General features: G+C 35.1%; 1 protein-coding gene across 4 annotated transcripts in view; it reads left to right on the top strand.

Annotated features, from left to right (window-relative positions):
- Dach1 (dachshund family transcription factor 1) overlaps positions 1-24531 on the top strand; it is a 368365-nt gene that overhangs the window by 190067 nt on the left and 153767 nt on the right. For 3 of the 4 annotated variants that reach the window (XM_048341257.1, XM_048341258.1, XM_048341260.1), the window contains exon 3: positions 13457-13618. The exons of the other annotated variant lie outside the window; for it this stretch is intronic. In XM_048341257.1, coding sequence (XP_048197214.1) covers positions 13457-13618 — 162 coding nt within the window. The remainder of the gene's footprint in view (positions 1-13456; positions 13619-24531) is intronic. 4 annotated transcript variants of the gene reach the window in all.

A 24531-nucleotide genomic window follows, 5' to 3' on the forward strand; every position in this document is an offset into this window, starting at 1 on the left:
CTTGTTGTGTTAGAAATTCAGCCTTCTGGGGCTGGGAATATGGCCTAGTGGCAAGAGTGCTTGCCTCCTATACATGAGGCTCTGGGTTTGATTCCTTAGCACCACATACACAGAAAATGGCCAGAAGTGGCGCTGTGTCTCAAGTGGCAGAGTGCTAGCCTTGAGCACAAAGAAGCCAGGGACAGTGCTCAGACCCTGAGTTCACGACCTAGGACTGCCCCCCCCCAAAAAAAATTCAGCCCTTCCTTCCTTCCTTCCTTCCTTCCTTCCTTCCTTCCTTCCTTCCTTCCTTCCTTCCTTCCTTCCTTCCTTCCTTCCTTCCTTCCTTCCTTTCTTCCTTCCCTCTTCTTCCCTCCCTCCCTTCCTCCCTTATTTCCTCCCTCATTCCCTCCCTCCCTCCCTCATTTCCTCCCCTCCCTCTCTTTCTCTTTCTTTTTGTCCCAGGGATTGAATTTAGGGCCTGTGGCTGTCCCTGAGCTTTTATTCTTAAAGCTAATGCTCTACGACTTTAGCCATAACTTCACTTCTGGTGTTCTGGTGGTTTATTGGAGATAAGGGATAAGGGATTTTCCTGCCAGGGCTGGCTTTAAAGCATGATCCTCACATCTCAGCCTTCTGAGTAGCTAGGAATACAGGCAAGAGCCATCAGGGTCTGGCTCAGTATTTCTGTCTATTGGAATAGAACATTTGCAATAAAAGAGATTTGAGTAATATAATACCAACCACTGGTAGTTTGTCCCTGATCTTCACATATGGTCTTCCTAGGTACATAGGTTGAATGAATAAAAATTGTGACCATTGGGAGGTGGGGGCTCATGTCTGGACAGCGCTCAGTACCGGAGTTCAAGCTCACGAACAAAAAATAAAAATTAACATTACATTTTTACTCTTGAAAAATATTGTTTTCTTATAATTTTCCTCAGTTCCATTCAAAGAACTATATACCTGCCAGTGCTGTTGGCTTATGCCTAGCTAGCTATTCAGGAAGCTGAGATATGAGAATCCAGGTTTCCAGTTAGCCCAGGCAGACAAATCTAGATATTCTCATCTCTAATTAACCTGAAAAAAATAAAGCTGGATGAGCAGCCTTGGTTCAAATGGTAGATCTCTAACTGTGAGTAAACTTAATTGTGAGGGAATATAAAAAGCTGAGGGGCTCGAAATTCAAGCACTAGGACCAGAAGAAAAAAAAAAAAGCTTACTTAACTTGACCATGATTACAAAGTTGTTCCAAGACAAAACCTTCCTCTGTTTAACATGCTATCATATAGGAGATGACAAACATTGCTGTAGATTTTGGACCAAAGCTCACATTTCCTTTGAACTTTCCTTCTCACATAGTGGTATCAGTTTTTCTAAACTAATCAAGATCGACCTTTTCTATGGTGTAAATTTACAGTCACTTAGATGTCCTTGTAAACAGATGAGGAAATATCTGCCATATATGATGATTATGGATATTACATGATGCTGATATACATGTAAGAACCTAGTGACTCAGAAGTGTAGAGTACATTGTTGCCTCAACCACTGGTTCCTTTGTTTTCATTGATTGAGAAAGTTTATTGTTGCATCTCCTCCCAACCCTTATTCTATTTAGGAAGAAAGAAAACATGTAAACAAAAATGCACATATTACCCACATATGCATGAATTTACACACAATGTGTATATATGAACATATTTATTTTATGAGTACTTTTCCTGAAAAAAAAATTGTTGCTATAGCAGAAAATATGCTTTTGTTTCCTTGCTATTTCTCTCAAGGCACAATTCCTGCTGAAATAGATATTAATGTAAAATGTCCTCTTGTGTTTCTTGTTTCCATCTTCATTTTTCATCTACAACTGTACATTGATGGACAGATTCTTCCATGGTATCTGCATCTGGAAACAGAAATAAACATACAAATGCTTACCTCACTTTCAAAGGATTTAGAAAAAGGATTTACATAATATCAAGAGCAATGCAATATTTGAGGATATTATATTTCAAAAAAAACACCAATGAGGTTATTCTTTTTCAGGAAATTAAAATTATGATATGACTTCCTCTCTTCACTTGTAATATTGCTTAGCTGCCAGCTGTATATAAACATGTAGCTTCTTTAAAAACATTCTTTTAGAATGTCACACTCTTACTGGGTAACTTTCTTTGATGTTCTAGGCCTTACAACAATAAAGGGAGATTCAATGCCTTGTTTAATAAAAGATAAGAAAATAACATATATTAAGGCGGTGATTAACAGAAAATCAGTGTCAAAATTTGCCAATTTCATTGGTATTCATTTACTTTAGTTCTGCTTTTGCTCTGCTGCTTTGCCTGCCTACTGTTTTCATTTGGCTATACTACTTTAGCCACAACTCGAGTTCTGGCTTTATGCTAGTTAATTGGTATTAAGAGCCTTTAAGATGTATCTATGAGACTGAATTACAACCATGATGTTCAAATTCTTTTAAGTTGTTGAATGTAAGCCATCAGTTCCCAGCTTTCAGTTTATTTACTATAATTTCAGTTGTTTAAATATAATTTCTGAGCCAAACACTGATAACTCATGCCTGTAATCCTAGCTACTCAGGAGGCTGAAACCTGAGGATTACAGTTCAAAGTCAGCTTGGGCAGAAAAGTCTATGAGACTCTTACTTCTAATTAAACACTAGAAAACTAAAAGTGGAGCTGTGACTCAAAAGTGATAGAGCACCAGCCTTGAGCAGAAAAAGTCAGAGATAGCATCAAGGCCCTGAGTTCAAATGCCATGAATGACTACAAATTATTACATATATGTATGTATAATTTTTTTCTGTATTAAAGATATGTGTAGGGGAATAATTTACTCACTTTTTTAGTGTAGTGGCACAAGCAAAATACAGTATTCTGGAAACCATTAAAAGTTTTATATTTTGCAAATACTGCATATTGAAAGTTTTTAAAATAACGGAAAATGAATGCCCATTTTTCTGTGGTAAATCATATATTGACCTTTATAAAATTAAATTAAATTGAATAGTTAGTCTGATTTCATTGTTTTGACTTAATTTGTTATGTCATGAGTGACTTATTACCTTAACTTCTAAACTTCTAATGGAATTCTTAAGCTATAGAAAAAACAGGATTCCTCTTCTTTCAAAAACTCTATAGTTCACTGTGTTGCATACTTTTCTTTTTCCATATATTGATAGATTCAGCATGGTCAATGCTGAACTCAGAGTTAGAGGAATTGGGGTTGCTTTTTTTTTTCTTCAAATTTTTATTATCAAACTGATGTACAGAGAAGTTACAGTTTCATATGTTAGGCATTGGATACATTTCTTGTACTGTTTGTTACCTTGTCCCTCATACCGCTCTCCCTCCTCCCCCTTTCCCTTCTCCCCCCCCCCCCAGGTGTTCAGTTCACTTACACCAAACAGTTTTGCAAGTATTGCTTTTGTAGTTGTTTGTCTTTTTTTTTACCTTGGAATTGGGGTTGCTTTATCATTATTTAATGGTGTGGCTTTATGGGAATGATTAACCCCTTTGCCCTAAGTTTTATCATCAGTAAAACAGAAAGGTCATATTAGACAAAATCATTTTGTCCTCATGTTTTAGGAGTTTAGACCCCAAGTTGTAGATTAGTATTTTTTTCCTGTAATGCAGCATTCTAAAGTGGTATCAAGTATATGCAAGCATGTCCTTGTGCTAAGTTCAACATTTAAGACTTTAGCTGACATTTTACTGAAAATTAAATTTCAGTATTTATTATTTTTATTTATTAAACTTCAGCCTTTTTCTGTAGGTCGGGCATCAGAAAGTGAGACTTTCAAAACTTTCCATGAAAATTACTCAGTGATTTACACACTGCCAAATGACACCCCATGGTTTTCCTTCCCTCCATCTTTACCATGGCTCCAATTCTTCTATCACTGACTGGAATTTTAACCTATTCACAAAAAGAATGCTAAATAATTATACCATTATAACATGCTGTATATAATACATTATATAACACATTATATAGAACATATATTACTATGTAATATATATGATACACACATTATATATGTGTGTGTGTATATATGTATATATATAAATAATTGCATGCGTCTCCAAATTGGTGAGTTATTTTTGTTGTTAATCCAAACATTTTAAAAACCTAATTCAATCAATTGAGAAACTGAAAACGGGTATAGCGTTTCCATTAGTGGCCTCCAGGATCAATTTTCCTTTTCTCTGCAGAATACCAATGTGCTACAAAGGGCAAGAAAAGTCAGCCTAATGGACATTAAGAGACAAGTTCATACTGAAAATCTTCACTCTAACCATATGCACAATTAAGTTCCTCTTTCTAGTTGCCTATAATTCTGTTGTTTAACCATCTAAGAGTGAGGAGGGGCATGTTTCAATCATTTTAATTTATGTAAAAAGCATTAACAAATAAAATAACTGAAAATCAGTTCCTGTTTTTGAAAGGCAATGTTTACATAAAGATGGGATAAAACACAGTGCGGAAAAAAAGGTAATGGTATTTCCAAGTCGTTATACTGAGCCAAGAGTTCTTCTAAGTCTTGGAGTAATTTCAATTGAGTTGTATTTCAAACTTGTATGAGCTTACAATGCACCTTCAACATAGTTTTGCAGAGTCTATAGGAACTGTCAGGAGCAGAAAGATTACTTCACAGTAATGACGGTTGAATTGAACTATGCTTTTTGATGTTTTATTTTCTGAATTGAATTGTTAGACAAGATTAATTGCACACAGTAAGAGTTTTAAATGAATGACAATGTAAAGCATTAAATGTCTCTGTATGCCAGTTGAGAAAAAAATTAACTGGGAGTTTTAAAGGAATAAATGTATTTAATGCATAAAATGCCCAGGCCAATTTAAAAATCCCTTTACTTACATCCTTATTGAAAATAGAAAACCCTCTTTATTCATCTGTCTTGGCTATATTGCTCTGGTGGAAGTAATTGAATATTCTTGCTTTCCACTAATCTTGTAGTTCAACAGGAGTAAACAATAGGTTTCATAAATTAAAAAATACACTCTTCTGAACATGCTTATAAGATTAGGAAAAAAACAAGGCAGTAAACATTTATGACTGAAACAAACTAGATTGTTCAAACACTGCCATGATGTATCTTGTATATCAATATGGCACTGATAACAGTTAGAATGCAAACAAGGTTTTAAATGATGTGCCCCTTCATTTCAGCTGGAGTATCTGCTCCACACCATCTGCCTATCAGATGGTTAGGAACCAGGACTGCGTATTAATGCCACATGTTCGATTTTCCTCCCTCATGTAATGGTTAGATTCATATTGCTAATAGCTGTGCATGAGCACTGTCGATGAAATTTGTGTGACGGTGAAGTGATGAGATATTTATAAGCTGCCTGTCTCTCTGAATAATCAGTAGGAAGCAGGCCAGACATAAATAACTTATCAATTCCAGAATATTTACTAATAACTATGATTGGCTATAATTTGTTGCATGTTTAAATTTGTTTCTTTTAAATTTGAATAAAGTAACACAGACTGACAATCTATCATATGAGATATCTGAATATTTAACCATTTCTTGGCTATAACCCACTTTTATTAACCATTAGGTTTGGGGAACACATTTTATTTGGAATTCAATGTAAAAGCAGACAGTATATCAAACATTTGGAAGTCATCTTGCTGTCTTTGAAACCAAAGATCAAAGATTGGACTTTTCAAGTTAATGAGCAAACAAACAGATCAGAGAAAGTATTTGACAGCAATATGTCTCTTTTATTGATATTTATAATCTACAGTTGTAATCTTCTATTTATAAACCAAATGCACTAACTTAGTTGAAATATAATGGCATTATTTCCCCACTTTTAAAGAGAGTGATCAGGATTGTTTAATGACATTTGAAGTATTTTAATTCAGTTTTAGTAGAACTTGAGACCAGAAGAAAATGCCATCTTTACAAAGTAAAATAATGCTCTTAAAGAGAAAGCATGCTGGCTTACTTTCCACAAGATAAATGCATGGACTAGTATTATGATTTTGAGTTTAGAAATAGAAAGGCTTTGTGCCAATGTAGCATAAAGTGAAAAATGAGTGATTTTATGATGAATTGGATCAATACAGACAACTAAATGAAATCTTTGACTAGCAACATGGGTTTTTAGATTTCTACTTGTCAAATGGCTAAATTCTCACCTAATGCTACTATTTTGTGCCTGTTGTCATCTTTGGATTTTGGGTGAGTAACCATATCTGGTAAAGCAAGATACAAGGACATGATGGATATAATGGGTAGCATGGTAGGTTCAGGCAATACATGTTCATATCTAGGAATGTGAGTAGGGTATTGCACGTGTCACTTCACTTTATTCTCCACCACACCTCTGGGAAGTCAGGAATGTTATCACCATTCAGAACGATGAGAACTGTGAAGTCTGGGGCCTTATTTAACTTAGATGCTATTGCAGGCAGACTTGACACATGTTGTTTTCAATCACTGTTGTCTACTATTTCCTGTGTACTTACAGGAGTTAGTGACTTGCATGTTGGTCACTAATTCAACAGTAAATTAAAATGCCTTTTGCAGAGCATCAAAACTGTGAAAATAAAAAAAAAACTGGTTAGCCAAGATAAGGTACAGCCATAGCCAGTTTAAAATAACAATAAAGAATTTATAAAGGAGAATGGAGCCTGCAAGAGTGCTTCCAGTTTAAGTTCCACCTTTAGTTCAATCACATGCTACATGCTTCTCAGTTCTAGATAAAAATCTATTCATCTTCTTTTTTGTTTTTCATTGCTAGAATTTTTTTTATTAAACTTTTTCTTTATTGTCAAAGTGTGGTACAGAGGGGTTACAGATTCATGTGTAAGGCAATGAATACATTTCTTGTTACCTTTTCCCTCATTTCCCCCCTCCCCCTTTCCCTCTCCCCTAAGAGCTGTGCAGTTAATTTACACCAAATGGTTTTGTAAGTATTGCTTTTGGAATGGTTTGTCTTTTTGTCCTTTGTCTCTCAATTTTGATATTCCCTTTCCCTTCCCCAGTTCTAATACCCATTTAAACAGTATCCAAGACATATGGATGAGATATAGTGGTAGTGGGGGTACAACCACAGGAAGGGAATACAAGAGAACCAAACTAAACAAAACAACCAAACAAACAGACAAGAAAATAAAAAAAAAGATGTACAGTTTCACATGGCACGTTGATAATAATTACAACAGTGGTATAACTCTTGTTTCTGTAACATGGAGTTCCTTTCACTTGGCATCATCTTATGTGATCATTTGGGTGTAGCTATTGAGGTATTTTGATCTTCTACCATGACTAGCCTAATCATGTACTAGCCATTCCCTATGAGGGACACCATAGAGTTTATGTTTCTTTGGGTCTGAGTCACTTCAGTTAATATGATTTTTTTCCAAGTCCTTCCATTTCCTTAAAGAATGGGGCAATGTCATTCCTTCTTATGGAGGCATAGAATTCCATTGTGTATATGTACCACATTTTCCTGATCCATTCATCTACTGAGGGACATCTAGGTTGGTTCTGTGTTTTAGCAATGACAAATTTCAAATGATAATGTTGGTCAAGATCAAAACATAAAGAAAAGTAAATGTCAATTTTTTTTGTACCATATAGGATATAGTCCCTTCTCTAAAGGGCAACTAGACATCAAGAAGTTTGTCGTGTGTGTCTTCTTACCATCTTCTGAAGACAAGCATAGTATTGGGATAAATTATTTATAAAGTCATGACTTTTATCACTCAGTGGAAAATTAATTGTAAGTGTGCATTAAACTTTACCAATTGCTGATGATAACATTGGATTTAGTAATCATTCAATCATTCCTTAATGTAAGGTACCATTCATACATTCTTTAGTTTAGAATAAGTATTATCTATCTACAGTTATTTTTGATGCAATAATTTTATGTATCATCCAGCTGGTTTGCTTCCTCACTATCCTTGGATTATCTGATGCTAATTTAAATTTGTATTGTAACAAATTTCTCCATTAATTGCTAATCACATTCATTTTTATCCTCCCCTGTCCTTTCCTTCCCCCTCATCTTTTTCTTCTTACTCCTTCTAGTACGGGGGATTGAATCTAGAATCTTTATGTTTTAGGCAAGCACTCTGCCACTTGATCCGTATCTTCAGTTTGCCTTTTCTTTTTGGAAACAGTCCCACCAGTAACTTTACTTAGGCTAGCCTAGAACTCATAATTCTAATATCTTTGCCTCTTCAATAGCTGGGGTTAGAGGTGAATGCTACCATACCTGGCTTTCATATTCACTTCTAAAAAGCAACAGAAGTGATGACCTCCTTGTTTACTAAGCATTTACTATGCAGTCAGATAGTTTGAGTGTTTGTGTAAGTTTTGTTTGCTTTACCAGATATCTATCTATAATTTTAAATTATTTTATCACTCATTACTGGAAAAAAATCTTGTGAAAAAGTTATTTATGAGGTTTTTTTTTTTTTTTTTTTGGCCAGTCCTGGGCCTTGAAAAAGTTATTTACATTTTGATAAATATTAATTGCTTCCTTTTAAGGGGAAAATGAATTTCTTTTGAGAAGAGTTAAAGCAGACAAAATTTGAAATGTAAGGCACTTCAGGGTGTGATATGAATGCATGGGGTAGTAAGTTCTCCAGGAGCCTCAGGCACAGAGTAGATACTATAAGAAAAGATTATATATGGTGTTAAAACATGGTAGACATTATAGGTCACTGGTGGTTACATCAGTGAACAATTATCTCATAAAAATTGTTGTCATTGTTTGGATTTTGTGTATATATTAGAAAGGTCAAAGGCTTTAGTTACTCTGTGATTTTTTTTTTTTTTTACCTCTTTAGGGAACAACAAACATACACAACAGTACTTCTACCTGAGGCTCATTTATAGATAGCCAACTATGTTTCTATCAGAAAGTTGGCAAATGGGAGGAGACTTGAGATGTAGATTGGGAAATCACAATGGCCATTTCAGAGCCAAAAGGAGTTGAAATATATTTAATGGGATGTGTGTGTGTGTGTGTGTGTGTGTGTGTGAAAAGCCTTAGGAGATGTACCTATGGAGATTTATGCATCCTATTAAATTGATAAGATTTGCAGCTGCTACTACAGTTACATTTATTCTAACATAAAAATAATGAGTTAAATTACTTTTCATTGACATTGGCAAAATGACTACCATATTACCTATAATCTGGTTTCAGCAACATTGTTTTCACTGATAATTCACGTCAAGTATTATGGTAGATGTTTCATATACCCATCATAACAAGATTTTATTTATATATTTAATCATTTTAATGTTACCACTTATGGATCCCATAGATCCTCTTCTCTTCCCCCTCAAGGGACTGCATTTATTTACTCAAACTGTACATTAAAATGACCTGTAAAGCACTAAAACTCACTTAAAACATGCAAATGTGTAAGCTCTATCTAGTAAAGACATGCCAAATCAGAATCTTATATGGTAAGGGTCATTGCTTTCATGGTTTGAGAGCTGGTTCTGATGCACTGCTCATATGGTAAGTTCACATCTCACAAGGATGGGGAAGATCAGGTATTGCTCTTGAAAAGAGTCGGCATTGAGCTGGTTCTGGAAAGGGGGAAAAGCCCTTTATAAGATAGAGAGTGAGGAATCAGGAATCTTGTCCTAATTCTCTAGGTGTATTATTTATCCTGTCACATGAAGATGACATTAACAGGTGTGGGGCAGGGGATCTGAGATCACATTTCTCTAGAAAGTGGGAGAGGCAAGTGTGAAGACTGACTTAAAAGAAGGAATAATGCACTGTACTGTAGGAAGTTAAAGAATGGAAATGGGGCTGGGGATATAGCCTAGTGGCAAGAGTGCCTGCCTCAGATACACGAGGCCCTAGGTTCGATTCCCCAGCACCACATATACAGAAAACGGCCAGAAGCGGCACTGTGGCTCAAGTGGCAGAGTGCTAGCCTTGAGCGGGAAGAAGCCAGGCCCAGGACTGGCCAAAAAAAAAAAAAAAAAAATCTAATTAAAAAAAAAAAAGAATGGAAATGAACATGAACATTAGGAATTCTGACAGGTGAACCATTGAATTTGATCCTATGGATCATTGTCTTAAGGTGATGTTTGTTGCTACAAAACAAGAGAGTGGAGGTGGTAGAAGGAGAGAAACCATTAAGACTTTTAATCATAGAACTAAGAGAGAAATGATGGAAGTTTGCACTTAGGGTGGCAGAGGAAATGTGGAAAGATAATGAAATGTGGAACCTTGCACTTTTAGGGGCAGTGGAACCTGAGAAAATTGATTGAATTAGAAACATATTGTGAGATCAAGACCCATCCAACACCCCGAATAATTAGTGCAACAAAAATAAGAAACTCTTGCATAGGTCATCGCTTCCATCCTTTGTTCCCTAACTGATCTAAAATATAATATTAAATAGTCTTATAGTGAAGTTACAGTATGTATTGTGTGTATATGTATGTGTATGAGAGAGATAGAGAAAAACTGCATTCGAAATGTAAAAGTAGGAAAGAATGTGAAACCGAAAAAAAATGAAAGTTTAAATAAAAATCAACCAAATAAAAAATACAAAGAAAGAATTTTCAAAATGAAGGGATAAGACATTCATCTAAAGAAAAGTATAAATCTTTTAGATTAGAAGTGGCTTATGCCTGCAATCCTAGATTCTCAAAAGGGTGAAATCTGAAAATAGTAGCTCAAAGCCAATCTGGGCAGGAAAGCCCAAAGAGACCTCCATCTCCAATTCACTTCCCAAAATGCCAGAAGTAGAGCCTCAAGTGGTAGAGTGTTAGTTTGAGCCAAAAAGCTAAGGGAGAGTATGCTGGTCCTGACTTCAAGTTCCAGTATTTGCACACACACACACACACACACACACACACACACACACACACACACACACACAGAAGCACCCATGCACAGAGAAATAGGAGGCCTACAGCCACAAGAATCCTCAGATATGGATATTATTATGGAAGAAGTAGTATAAAGAACATCCCTTGTTTTGACTAAACATGTTCTAGCATTCTTCATGTAGTTCTTACCCAATACTTACATTTTCCCTTTGGTATGAGAACACTTTCACAGAAGAAACTATACTTAAAGTTTTATGGATTTTTCCAAAATCAAATCATGCATTTTTTCTCCATGTTACTTAATTTATTTGGATTGATATGATAATATTCATCTCAAGTTGTAACTTTTTTCTTGATTATTTGAACATGATAAATGAGATTCATCTACACCATAAAGTCTCAGACCTGAGGTATGTCTTAAATTGGATATGGCTTAACAAACATTACTCATACAGGAAAGGGACAAATGGGATGTACATATTAATGACAAGGAAAAATCAAAAGAAAGAGATTCTGTTCTGGGAAACACAAAGAGGATTTTAGAGAACAGGAAAGAAAGTGCTCTGAAACATCTTTGAAGGAAATGAGTAATTGGGGAGAAAAATTCAATCATAGGAAGATGAGACAATCAGTTCAATTTGGGACTTAAAAGGCAATGAATGTTCAGACTGAACCCAGATGGATTCTTTGAATTTAGATCAGTGACTTTTAAGGAGGTGGTTATCAGTTTTTCCTGCAAAGATCCAATCTGAGTCCTGATACCTTTGGGTAAATGTGGTCAGGACCTCTTTGTACAGATCTAAAGGGAAGGTGGAGCTGTCTGCTCTGTTCATACATAGAAATTTTCACTGACGAATACTTTCACATAATTCCTTGGGTTGAAACTCTTTTACTCTAGTTACTAGAAGTGGCGATTAGTGAGGAAGAAAGAAGAGTGCTGCTTATTCTCTCCACCAATTGAGAATGGAAAATAAAAATCCCCTAGATAGTTTCAATGAAATTTGGAACACTGTAGTCAGAAATACAAAGTAAGCTACAGCAAAAACCAATAGGGAAATGAAGAAAGCTTATGTATTCTATAAAATTCTACAATTAGGAGACATTATTCACATACTCCAGCCTGTGTCCTTTTATACATGAGGGATTCCAGGCTGAATTGAATTGTTGTAATGAAAGTTCACACATTAAAAAGGGGAAATTGCTGTCCTATACACAAACATCTCCTATTCTCTGTCTCTGTCTTTGACTCTGTCTCCCCACCCTTCAGTTAAAGCCAGAATAGAATGTCTCCAACATTCTGATCTTCCAAGATCTAGTCTTAGACCCTCTTTTTTTTTTTTTTAAATCACATCTCTATTCTACCTGTTCTTCTCTGTATACACAGAAATCAATTGTTCTGGACAAACATGAAATCCAGGTTATAATTGACAACTCTTTAACTAGAATGTCCTGCATGCATCTTGGAATCTATAAGTTTCCTAATCTGCTAAGGAGAAAAGATGAATACTATTGGGTTGCTAAGGTGATTATGCTACTTTTATGCTCTTTAAATTAGCACTTATAATTACTTTGTAGAAGCAAAATATTTGCTGTTGTTGTTTGTTATCTAAAGCATCTTTGGACTACACATTGTATTGTCACATGTGGTCCATGCCAGTGTGTAGGTCACTATCAACTGAAGAAAATATGCATGGACAGACATGAGCAGTGCCAAATGACATGCTCTGTGGTGAAGTAGTGACCTAGTCCAGGATGAGGGAAGTAGGAGGGCGACACTCACAATATTGGGTAAGATTTTCCTGAATGATGGGATTTCAGGAATGTGAGTCATGGGTAAACTTATTCACAACAAAGAAAATGACATGGAGGTAAGCAGAGACTTGAAGAGGCAGGTCATGTATGGGAAATGGTGATGTGCTTGATCTATCCTACCTGTGGCATGCCCAGTAATGAGGAAAAACTGGGCAGTGAACTTTGAGATAAACTCACATAAATGCTTTGTGTGAATGAAGCTGACAGATTTGATATTTTTCCTTCTCTTTTTAGGGCATCTATAGGGGAATTTTGATCAAGGAATGGCACCTTTAGAGAGGTTTCTTCATTTTTTATTTCAATTGAATTTACTTACACAAATTATTGTTTAGATCTACTGCATTTCCATTTTTAAAATGTATTTTTCACTATTGATAAGAAGCTATATAAAGAAGTTTTAAATCTACATGTCCGTTCATATGTGCCATCCATCTTGATAATCATTCTCCCTCAAACCTACCCATTCAACCCCTCAAGTTTCACAGCTCCGTTTTCAGGTATTTATATTGAGAACTAAAACAGGCTCATTTCTTGGAGTGACAACTCGAAGCACTTCCATTAAGGTCCTTCTGTGTTGGAATTAGGTTTTAGCTACTATCTGGGGAGTGTATAGGACATTTGTCTCTTTATGTCAATATATTTTATTGGTTAGCTGAATATAAATATGCTATCGGTGTTCTATTAAAGAATTCAAGACTGTAATATCTGCGTGTGTGAGTTACATAAAGTACTGGAGTATTACCTGAAAAATCAGAATTTGAATTACTTCATTTCTAATTCATTCTTTAAAGGTCTGACAGCAGCAGCTGCAGCAGCTGCAGCTGCTACCAATGCAGCCATCGCAGAAGCAATGAAGGTGAAAAAAATTAAATTAGAAGCCATGAGCAACTATCACGCCAGTAATAACCAACATGGAGCCGATTCCGAAAATGGAGAAATGAATTCAAGTGTTGGTAAGTATTCTACTCATTGAAACAGGTCGTGATCACCTTGTGGTGAAGTTGTTTGCTTTTCCCAAACAGAACTATTGGTTACTTCTTCAAAACCTGGAATTTTCTTTCAATTTAACACTATGTGTATTTTGAGGCTATCATTTTGTTTGAACATTTTCTCTAAGCGAATGGCATATATATTGTATAGAACCAACTTTAGGCTAGTAACTTTCAATGTCAGCAGAGAATGGACTTGTTCCATAACTTTGATAGTCATAACTTGAAAATATTGAGTCCAACTCTAATGACAGAAGAGTAAATACAAACCAAATTCTATATGCTCTAGTTTTATTTTCTTAGTGTCTTCATTATGAAGTTGGACATTTATTATTATTAGCAACAAAATAATGACACATATTCCATGACCCTAGTGAATGTTTAATACTGTAGATAGTACGGAATTCTGCACATACATTCTGCATGTACCCATGATAAAGTTTAACTTATAAATTTTCCCCAGTAACAAATTACTGAGAATAATTACTAATAAAATAGAACAGTTAAACAACATACTGTAATGATTTTTTTTTAACTTGTACTTGTCGGGCATGCCTGGTGCCTTGGGTTTGATCCTAAGTAATAGTTATTTAAATTTTCTGAATTATTTTTGAAATTTTACATTTAATATTGTTTGCTTACAATTGACCAAGGGTAACTGAAACCACAGACACAGACACACACAACCATAGATATAGGGAGACTACTGTAACTTAGTCCTTTTTCATGTGCTGCCAAGAATAAGGGTTATTATGAATAATTCTTTTATCTCCCATCATTTTAAGGGCCTATATCATTTTAAAATGTGACTTGAATTTTTCTTCCTAGTTTTTTTTTTCCTGTTATATGGAGAAAAAGAGATAAAAGTTAACTGTCATATAGTCAAATCAAATAGCAGTTTGACCTTTGCCAAATATTCATTTGAGTAACTTTATTTTCAACTGACACTTCACCTGTGGGTTAATTCTTTTGTTAATGAAATCTTTAAATCTGGTTGTTAATAGGGCCAAACATTAGCTTGTGCTGGGACACTGCATTGTTTCTCTTTCTAGTGTAGAAGCCATCATCAAAATACATCTAATGGGAAATCTTGATTTTTTTTCAAAAAGTGTTCAAGGTAGCATATCCAAGACATGACAATGAAGGAAAAATTGTGATAATGTGATTAAACTTTATTTTACATGCAACATTCAACAGATTATTTACCAACTTTCAGTTTATCAAGACAGTTAAAGATGTAGGAAGGAATGATGTAGGTTTCACTATTAATGCTTTAGAGCAGTTTCAAGTGTAAGAGATGAGAGAAAACAAGCAAATAAACAGAAAATCTCAGGAAGATCTCATAAGGAATATTGAAATTTCTAGCAGCAATGGTCTGAATTGAGTAGGTGGTAGTGATAGTAGTAACATAAATCATAAATAAACATGAATTTCTAAATCTTTCTGAGGAGAAGACCTAGAGGGCAAGGATTGTTTAACTCAAGGTTGACACACATATATATTTAGGCTTTTAGGATTTAAAGCAGGGCCAGGCATAGTGGTGTACTCTGGAGGCAGAGATGAGGAGAATCATGGGTCAAGGTCAGTCCCTGACTAAAAACAAGAGACCTGATAAAAATATAACTACAGGAAAGCTGGAGACCTGACCAAGTGGTAGAGTTCCTCCCTAGCAAGTATGAAGTCTGAGTCAAAGCCTACTACCACTAAAACAAACAATTGGAGTTAAATAAATTAAAGTTAAAAAGAACTCAAAATCATTTGTGCAGTCAAATGAAAGAATTACAATTCTTTTTAGGAATGTTAGAATGTTTTCAGAGATGTCAACTATTAACTGCTTTAAAATGAAAGCTTTTTGCTTTGGCTTATTGAATGGGCCAACATTGAAATTGTAACAACAACAACAAAAAACACGTTCCTGGCCCCAATAAATGATGGTTATTATTTTGAGATGTCATCTGGACTGTTTTCAAAAGTTGAGAATAGGCTGTTCTTGACAGATGTATTTTGAGGAGAGATCTCTGAAATGAAAATATCAAAACATTTAAAACAAACCTCATGAGGATGTCATATGTAGGCATTTTCCTGCTCATCATTGGCACAATGAACAGGCAGAAACTCAAGGAACATGTATCATCATGAAACATTAATATATACTTAATATTTGATACTTTCTTACTGAAGAAATTAGAGCTAACTTTAATTATTTAGGTACTTGTACTATCATAATAATTGAGTACATAAACAATTTGAATTACTCATTGCATTTTATTTGGATGAAATGAGTTTTCTTCCAGGTAAGTAGTCAGTTGATAGCTTACACTGCTTTTTAGCCTTGATATATACCATCCACACCCATTTCAGCTGGGAGGAGAAATTTTCTTTAATTTTCCTAGAAGGTTTTGCTTACTTGAGATACATTATGACTTGGTGCATGCCGGGCTAGCTTCACCTCCTCTGGGTCCGGGGATGTTAAGATTATTCTCTCTAAGTGTGTTCCCCTTTTCATCATCTCCCCCGGGCGCCTGACCTGCGGGCGTCCAGGGTGGAGTAATGGGGACACAGGTAAGCCTCAGTGCATGTGGCTGAATGAGACTCCTCAGGCCCTTCTAGAAAGACACTCACAGAACTCATGGGAGTCTCAGAGAAGACCTCAAGGGCATTCTGATTTATTCAAATGAGGGGCCAAGAGATATACCCCAAAGGCGGGCACAGGAGAGGGGTCCCTGATTGGCCACAAGAGCTGTCCTTCAAGTGATGTCAGGGGACTTCCTTTGTGGGCAGAGACCCAGCCCCCAAAGGACTGGGTTCTGGGGTCCCCAGCCATCAGACAACTGCTTGACCCCTAGGGGCAGGGGCTTCTCTTCCAGTTAAAGACAGAAGGGGAGGGGACAGGCTAGAGCCAACTGTGGCCTCTTAAAGGCACAACTGTCCCCAAAGGGTTCCATTGCCAGTCTCTAAAGCATGTAGATATCTTTAGTTAATTTGGGCAGTATTGAAAAAAATCCTTATTGTCATTTTCCTATTACTGTCATATGCTGCTGTTCCCTAAGAGTCTATGATTTATGCTACTCCCCTTCATATATATCTGCATATATATATCTAGAGAACAGAGAAAGAGTCCTGGCAGACACGACCCTGGTAGGAAAATGTAGAGTAGTGGAGCAACTGGGGGCAGAGCTCTCTTAGATCTTAGACCTGTTGAACTGAGTAGGTTTTTTGTTGTTGTTTGGTTGGTTTTGTTTTTTAAATTGTTTTTAATGGCACCAGTCTGCTCTGATTCCTTAGAACCAGATGATAACCTGCCACTTGATCAATGTTTAGTAATATTTTTTCTGTGACTTTGGAAAGTTAAGTAAACTGGAGTATACATAATATTGTCAAGAGAATTAAAATATAATTATATAACAGCAAGGTTACAGTGTCTGCATACCATATTGTTTGGTTGAAATCTTTCCATTGCTTTTGTGGTTAATATTTCTCTAAGTTGCCTTCCTGAAAAATCACCATTTTCCTTTTACCCTCCTTTCATGTGTTCCTCCTCTTTTCCTATTCTGTCTGCCAGCTATTAGCCTTTAAGCTGCAAGTTTGGGTGGAAACTGAGGGTGTGGCATCTATTCTATCACTTGAATTTTTTTGGTCTGGTTGATTTTAGCTTATTCTAAGAGCAAACAAATAATCTAACATTGCCCCAGTGCAAGGGTGCTGGTGCAAGATTAAAAATAAGCAGGTGGCATAAGAGGCTGTGTGAGATCCTCCAGAATACATTACTATAGGAGGAGAGTACTGCTGGAGAACATGAACACTAGAAGGAATCCCAGGAATCTCAAGCCTATATTTCAGATGCAGACTTAGTGCTCATGAATCTGTCAATGGCCTCTTCAAAGCAAGAAACCTGTCAGAGAAGTGCTACTTAAATGACATATCATTGCTTCTTCATTTTGCCCAGTTCACTGACATTTTTGGAAGTCTCCTCATTGCCCATTTTTTTTTCCTTTCTGTACTAATCAGGTTTACAACTTCCGCTCTTAAACATTTTTGGTTTTTTCTTTGTGGGAAAACTGCTTTCTCTTGTCTCCTTGTTGGTAAAATACATTCTTATGAATAGAATACAGATTTTGATTTTGCTTGGTTTGGTTTGACTTGGCTTGGTTAAATGACAAGATAATATTATTTATTATAGATAACCTTTTCCAGTACTAATATGAAGCTTAAAAATGAGCCCAGAAAAGGTGTTTAAAGAAATCTTTGATGCTGATAAATAATTATTGTCTAAACCAATTTTACCTGATAACCTTAAGCTTACATCTTTCCAACAAAATGAACATTTTAGGGAAGAATGAGGACCTCAGGATAGATCTGAATGAGGCATCAGCAATGCTGAGTAAAATATATGACCATGTCGCCATTCTCCTTCATCCACAATCAATTGGATTCTTTTAGTTTAATATTTACTTGCTAAGATGAGATGCTAGTCTGCATGGTGATAAACAGTCTGCTCCTGGCATCTGAAGGTGACCTGTCAGTTCATATGGACAAATCTCCTGCTTACTGAAATGTACAAAATAAATCATTAAAGCAGGCAGGTGCTCATTCCCAGATTTAAATCACCATAGATTTATGATTTGAATTAATGCTTCATTTGGCCATAGAAATAGATGCTGAGACAAATGATATGCACTGGTTGGGGTTTCCATACTGTAGCCATCCTGATATTGATTACTAAGATGTCTTAGCAATCTCTTGTTTATATCAGGTACTATCTTGTGACAGGTTGGCTGATATGAGCTGCACTGCAGATAAGAAGGAAAAATGTCCTGGATTCTTTTTAGTGGCAACACTATCCACAACATGCAGGCCAGATAAATTGCTAATTTTTTTTATTTTTTTTTAACGAGTGATCTGCATAACCAGCTTAAAAAATAGTGCTTGGAAATTGGAACTTTAGGATATTGGAAAGGTAGCATTTAAAACTGGTGAACCCAAGGTCAATTTGATAGTATCTTTTAGTATGTTCTATTAAAAATCTGTTTATCTCTTTCTTTTGGCATTACGCACATTTTGAGGATGCTAAATTAGTCACAACTGGTTTAATCTAAATAAAGGAAACATAATTTTACTTCTAGTACTTAAATGCCATATAAACATAGACATAGTGAGCATCTCAAAGTATCTGTTATTTAAATACTTGTTAAACCTAGTGTCTTTTTCCCTTGACTAAAGATAACAAAAGAAACAAGTCTTTGAAAATAAATATATTAAATATTATTCCCAAGTGCAAACTTCTGTGAACCATAATTTACCAAGAGGAAAAGATGGCAGAAAAAGAATGCATTTCTACTTCTCAGCATTTTTTCTTAAGGAAAATACTATGTACACAGTTTAGAAAATACTCGGAGGATTTGAGAGAGACCTTTGCCATTGGCTAATATCTGACTCATAGGACTGGTAAACAACTATCAACAATAGTAGATTGCTTGCTTTGTAGGAAATGAGTTCATATCTATTCAAATTGTGATCTCAAAACAGATGTCCCAAGAAAATCTCATTGTTTAAACTATAGTCAACACTCTCAAATTGCTGCTATTTCTTTAAGGAAGTGAAATCATCACAAGACTTTACTATGTTGTCTTTCTGAATACTGTGGAATGCAAGCAAACCTGTGTGAATGCAGTGATCTACCACGATATGATTCTTACTTGTTTTCTCAAACTTGCAGTAGTTACTATGAGGATGTAGAAATCTCAAGCAACAAACAAACAAGCTAATGAACAAAAAAGGACTTCAGTTGGAATAGTATGCTATTCAACAGTTCTTCACTCTTCTTATCTCCACAATTGCCAAAAAGAAATAAATATATGAAAAGAAAAACATAAGTCCAGAGATAAAATTATATTTTCATCATATTTTTTTTTCCAAATCTGTTACTGAAGAAATAGAGTAGTTGACACAGGAGTCATTTCCTTTCTCCTAATACATGTGTCTATTTGCAAGGAAAAAATAATTTTATGATTTCAGGAAGAAATCTTAGAGACCTTGAGAAAGCAAATACAAGGAAACTGAGCACGGGCCACCAAGCAGAGCTCTGCCTTTGCACACTGGATTCTCTGCCTTGGCAATGTTAATGAACCTCAAATCCTTCCTATAATTAGATGAGGGAATTGCTTATATTTTCAAACAGATGATGCTGCTATAATGAAACGATTGACAGGGAATTTAAGAGTGTCTACAGTAGTCATTTGGTTTCTGTTATAAAAAAAAAAGTTGAAAAAGAAGATTGGCTTTAGACATAGGTCCTAAGAGAGGTAGTAATTTACATAGCATGCTATGACAGGTGTCTTTGTATAGGAAGGAAATAAAATGGAAGACTAGAGAAATGATGGGCAGGTCTGGCAATTTTTTGGGGAGGGGTGTCCTATGCTTATTCTGCTTAGGTTCTTTAAAAGGGGCCGAGACTCAAGAGATGGATCCGGATTGAGTGCACAGCTGTAACTGCTGATGAGCTAATTGCTCCTTATCTCTCAGCCCCATTCATCTTCATTTTTTACCAATTACTGAGAATTATCTGTGTTCTCAGTTGGATATGAGAGTTAATCCTTTTTGGTTAAGCTGGCAGTACTGTGAGCAGATTCCAAATCACAGGGTGAAAAAGCCAAAGCAAGCTTGCTCTAAAAATCTCTTAAGTTCAATTACAGTATCATTGATTCATACGAAATTTCCTATTCTTTAATAGATTAAATGGGAAAAGTATTTTTAACCTTAATGTTTCTCAGCTAAACAATAATTCTTAAGGCCTCTCTTTCTGCCTGATGAAAGAGGCTCGACAATACTGAGCCAGGATCTAGTAAACACAGAAATGAACAAGTCTAAGAGCCCCCAAAAGATTCTGAGAAGTAACTTTAGAACTGACAACTGTCAATATATATGTGTGTGTATATATGTATATTATAAATATGACAACTGACTACATATATATAACTATATGTATTAGAACTTAGTATATGTATACACACACACATACACACACAAATATTTTTGCTTTCTTTGGCTTTGTATATGCTGAAGAAACTACACCAATGCAAACCTCTTCATAAAGACATCATGCTCCTGGAACCTTAGTGGAAAGATGCATAAGCATCTCTTAAAAGTCTAGCAACTGCCTTGGCTTGTAATTCAGTTGGTTGTGAATAGGCCATATGGTTAAGATCATTTTCGATGAAAAAAGATGTCTTTATATCTTGATGTTTCACTCAAAGTGGACCATACCCATATTACAAAGAAAAAGTAGTAGGCTACTATTTCAACAAACTTGATGCATTTTTAAATATCGGTAGCTCTTTTGTGACTAAGTATTTTAAGTATGATTTTTGAGTAAGGAAATATAAAGATTAAACAAAAAAATTGAATCCAAAATTATGTAGAGATCACAGTGTAATGTTTACTATCTACAACATGATCGGCATAAATGCTTCCAGATACACCCACAAAGTGATATGGGGGAGCAGACAATGAAATACATCATGAGATTTGGTTAGTAAGGGATATAGCTACTTTGACAAGTGTCTTAACTGTTTAACTTTTTTATGTAATAAATAAAGATCTTGGTTCCCAATTTCCCTACTAGCTCTAAAACTTTTTGATTCTTAAAACCACAAGAAGGCATTATTTGAAGTGACTAATTAAAGAGCAGTCCTGAAATGAGTGAAATTTCCTCAAATATACTTTTGAGCTCTTTTTTTCCTGAATTTCTAAGACATAAAAGGCAATCCTGTACCATTTCTTTCATAACTTCTTTTGTTTTTTCATAACTTCATTTTTTTGCCAGTCCTGGGACTTGAACTCAGGGTCTGAGCACTGTCCCTGGCTTCTTTTTGCTTAAGGTTAGCACTCTACCACTTGAACCACAGCACCACTTCTGGCCTTTTCTTTTTATGTGGTGCTGAGGAATCGAACTCAGGGCTTCACGCATGCTAAGCAAGCATTCTACCACTATGCCATATTCCCAGCTCTAATCTTCACTTTTTAAATAAATGAAATATCAATGACTGCAACAGGTAACTATGAAAGAATATATTAAAAAGAACATTTCTATCTGAAAGTACTTGAATATCTGAATGCTTGAATATTTCTAGTTCTATTTCTATATGTGAAAGTAATCCTTGGACTATGATGAATAACACCCACTAGTTTATTCTGTGACCATTAAATATATCCTTGGGTATATATAGATAAGTTGAATACAAAGAAGGTTTCAATGCTTTTGAAATATCTTTTTCATTCAAGAATACAATAGAAGAGCATTATTAGGAATATGCAATGTTTTATCATGCAATGCTTTTGTTTAAATCTCAATATGTCTTATTTTAAGTAATGACTGAATAATGTCAGTAAGCCTGATAATTCAAGCATATCATGTTAAGTAGCCTTTTGACTTTGCATCTTTATGTAATAATAAAATAAAAGGGATTGTGAATGCCCAAATGCATATGCATATAATATCATATTCAGAAGACTCAATGTTTTTTCTATGGGGAAAAATCCTGGAAATAATCATTATGAACCTATAGCATCCTGCTCTGATGACTATGTGATTTTCATAAATAAAGTAGAATGGAAATAAGTACATCATTATAAAATAAATACTGGACATATCTTAAGATATCTCTTACTTTATTCTTGAATATGATCATATATTTTGCTTTCTATTTTAACCTTGTATTATTGACTATATATGATCAGAATAAACCTTCAACTTTGTGTTCTGGAAAATACAATTAGTGAGAGTTTCTACTATATGATACCTTCCTATTAGAAAATTTGTATTCTTCCTTGAGGTGCTGGTCGGATGTTTGTGGTCAAATATTATGTGTGTATACAAAACTTTGTGATTCTGAGCACCTGCCATCAGACATAGCATGCAAGCATATACATATATATATATATGTATGTGCGCATATATATATATATATATATACATATATATATGTTACCCTGGTTTTTTGCTAAATTGTCCAAATATTTCAAACTTCTTCAAAATAATTTGTTTCAGCCATTGCATATTGAATTGGATGCCCAGTAATATAGCTACAGAATTACTGACTATTCAGATAGTTGGCATAAATGTCTGAAAATGTCAACTCAGTTTAGATGACATAATGTGGCATATATAGTTTCTGTATGTTTCTTGAGGCCTCTGAAGTAAACCTGGATAATTTGAAGGGGAAAGAAAAGCAAGAAAAGGGGGATTTAAATATGGTTTTCTTTAACAGCAGGTCATAATGGAAACACAGACCCTTACATTCAGTGCGGAGAGAATTACCAGTTTGATAATGATTAGGAATGTTGTTATTAAAACAGTATGTGCAGTTCATTTTCAACAGTTTTGAATTAGAGTCTGCACTAATGAAACGGATACGGTTTCCTTCACAAAGGGCAGATCTGTTAGTTAATATCGCTGCTGCAGTGCCTTGCAGACCATGCCTTTAGCTCTATTTGTATTTCACAGCATGATAAGCAAAGAGTGTTGATTTTCAAGGATCCTGCTGATGAAAGGTAATGGCATTATTACATCTTTATCTCAAAAGCAGAACTGAGTGGTAAATGATTCTTTTTGCTGTGTTGCACAAGATATTTCTTGGTTAGAAAGTCTTTTTTAAAAAAAAATTCTTTACATCATTTTAGTCTTGGAAATGATATGTTATTATTTAATGTCTGCACAGCAAGCTTGAAAGCACCTAATAGCGAATGGATTGGAAGTGAAGTACCTCCTGTTCACAGATATGGATCTTCTCAGTCACACGCTGTACCAGCTGTCATCCCAGCCATACTGCTGTGATTTAATTAGTCTGTTTATGTCCTTTCTAATAATATTTCCATCTCTATGAAAGGGCAAATGCGACAGGGACTTTTTCCCTTTCTGGTTATACACACTGAAGAATGTGGCCTACATCTGATATGTGGGGATGCAGGATTGAATCACCATTCCTGTCATTTCAAGCTGTTGATAAATTGTTCAGCCAAGAACTGTACTTACTTCCTTGGGGTCATTTGTAGGCTGGTAATAATCTTCTGCATAGGGACAAAGAAAGGAAGCGTGTGTGTGTGTGTGTGTGTGTGTGTGTGTGTGTGTGTGTGTGTATGTGTGTGTGTTGCATCAGAGATATTATATATATGTAGTTTATATACATGTATACATTTTAAAGTTAAAACAATCTGTAGAATGTGAGCTTTTTGCTTAAATCATGGTGAGAATATTTTTATGGCCTGTATTAAATTCTGTCCATCAAACTATCAATTTGTATTACAGGCAGTTCTTTAGAACTGAAACATTTAAAAAAATCTCAGGATAAGTTTGGGTTTTTTTCTACAAAGTGAAAATTTAAAAAGGAGCCAAGCATTGGGGATTTTTCTTGGATGGTACCATAGATTAGGTTTTCTGGGGAAGAATATCTCTGTTTTATGCAAAATTTTATATTGTAGGATAGCTAAAGACAGAAGACATCATCATTTTCATAAATCATTTATGAAGTTAATTTTTACTTATTCTTTTTCCAGTGGTAAATGAAACACAGTGCTAACAGAAGCTGTTTTACCATTATGACCTGCTGATTTAACTTAGAAGGGTAACAGGTTCAAAACACTCATCTATAGACATTATTAAATAACCACATAAATTAGTAAGAGATATAAAAGTTATATAGAATTATTTAATATAATTTAATTGTAGTGTTTAATAATTTATATGCATAATGACATAGTACCTTGGTACTATGAGTGATCAAGGCTACCTCAAATTTTAGTGACATAAGGTACATGCTGGCTCCTGTCCTAGAATTCTATGACCATTCTTCAGGAAACATAAATCCATATAGCAGAAATTA

The sequence above is a fragment of the Perognathus longimembris genome, chromosome 3 (genome assembly GCF_023159225.1).
Source record: "Perognathus longimembris pacificus isolate PPM17 chromosome 3, ASM2315922v1, whole genome shotgun sequence".
In the NCBI taxonomy this organism is placed as follows: domain Eukaryota; kingdom Metazoa; phylum Chordata; class Mammalia; order Rodentia; family Heteromyidae; genus Perognathus; species Perognathus longimembris.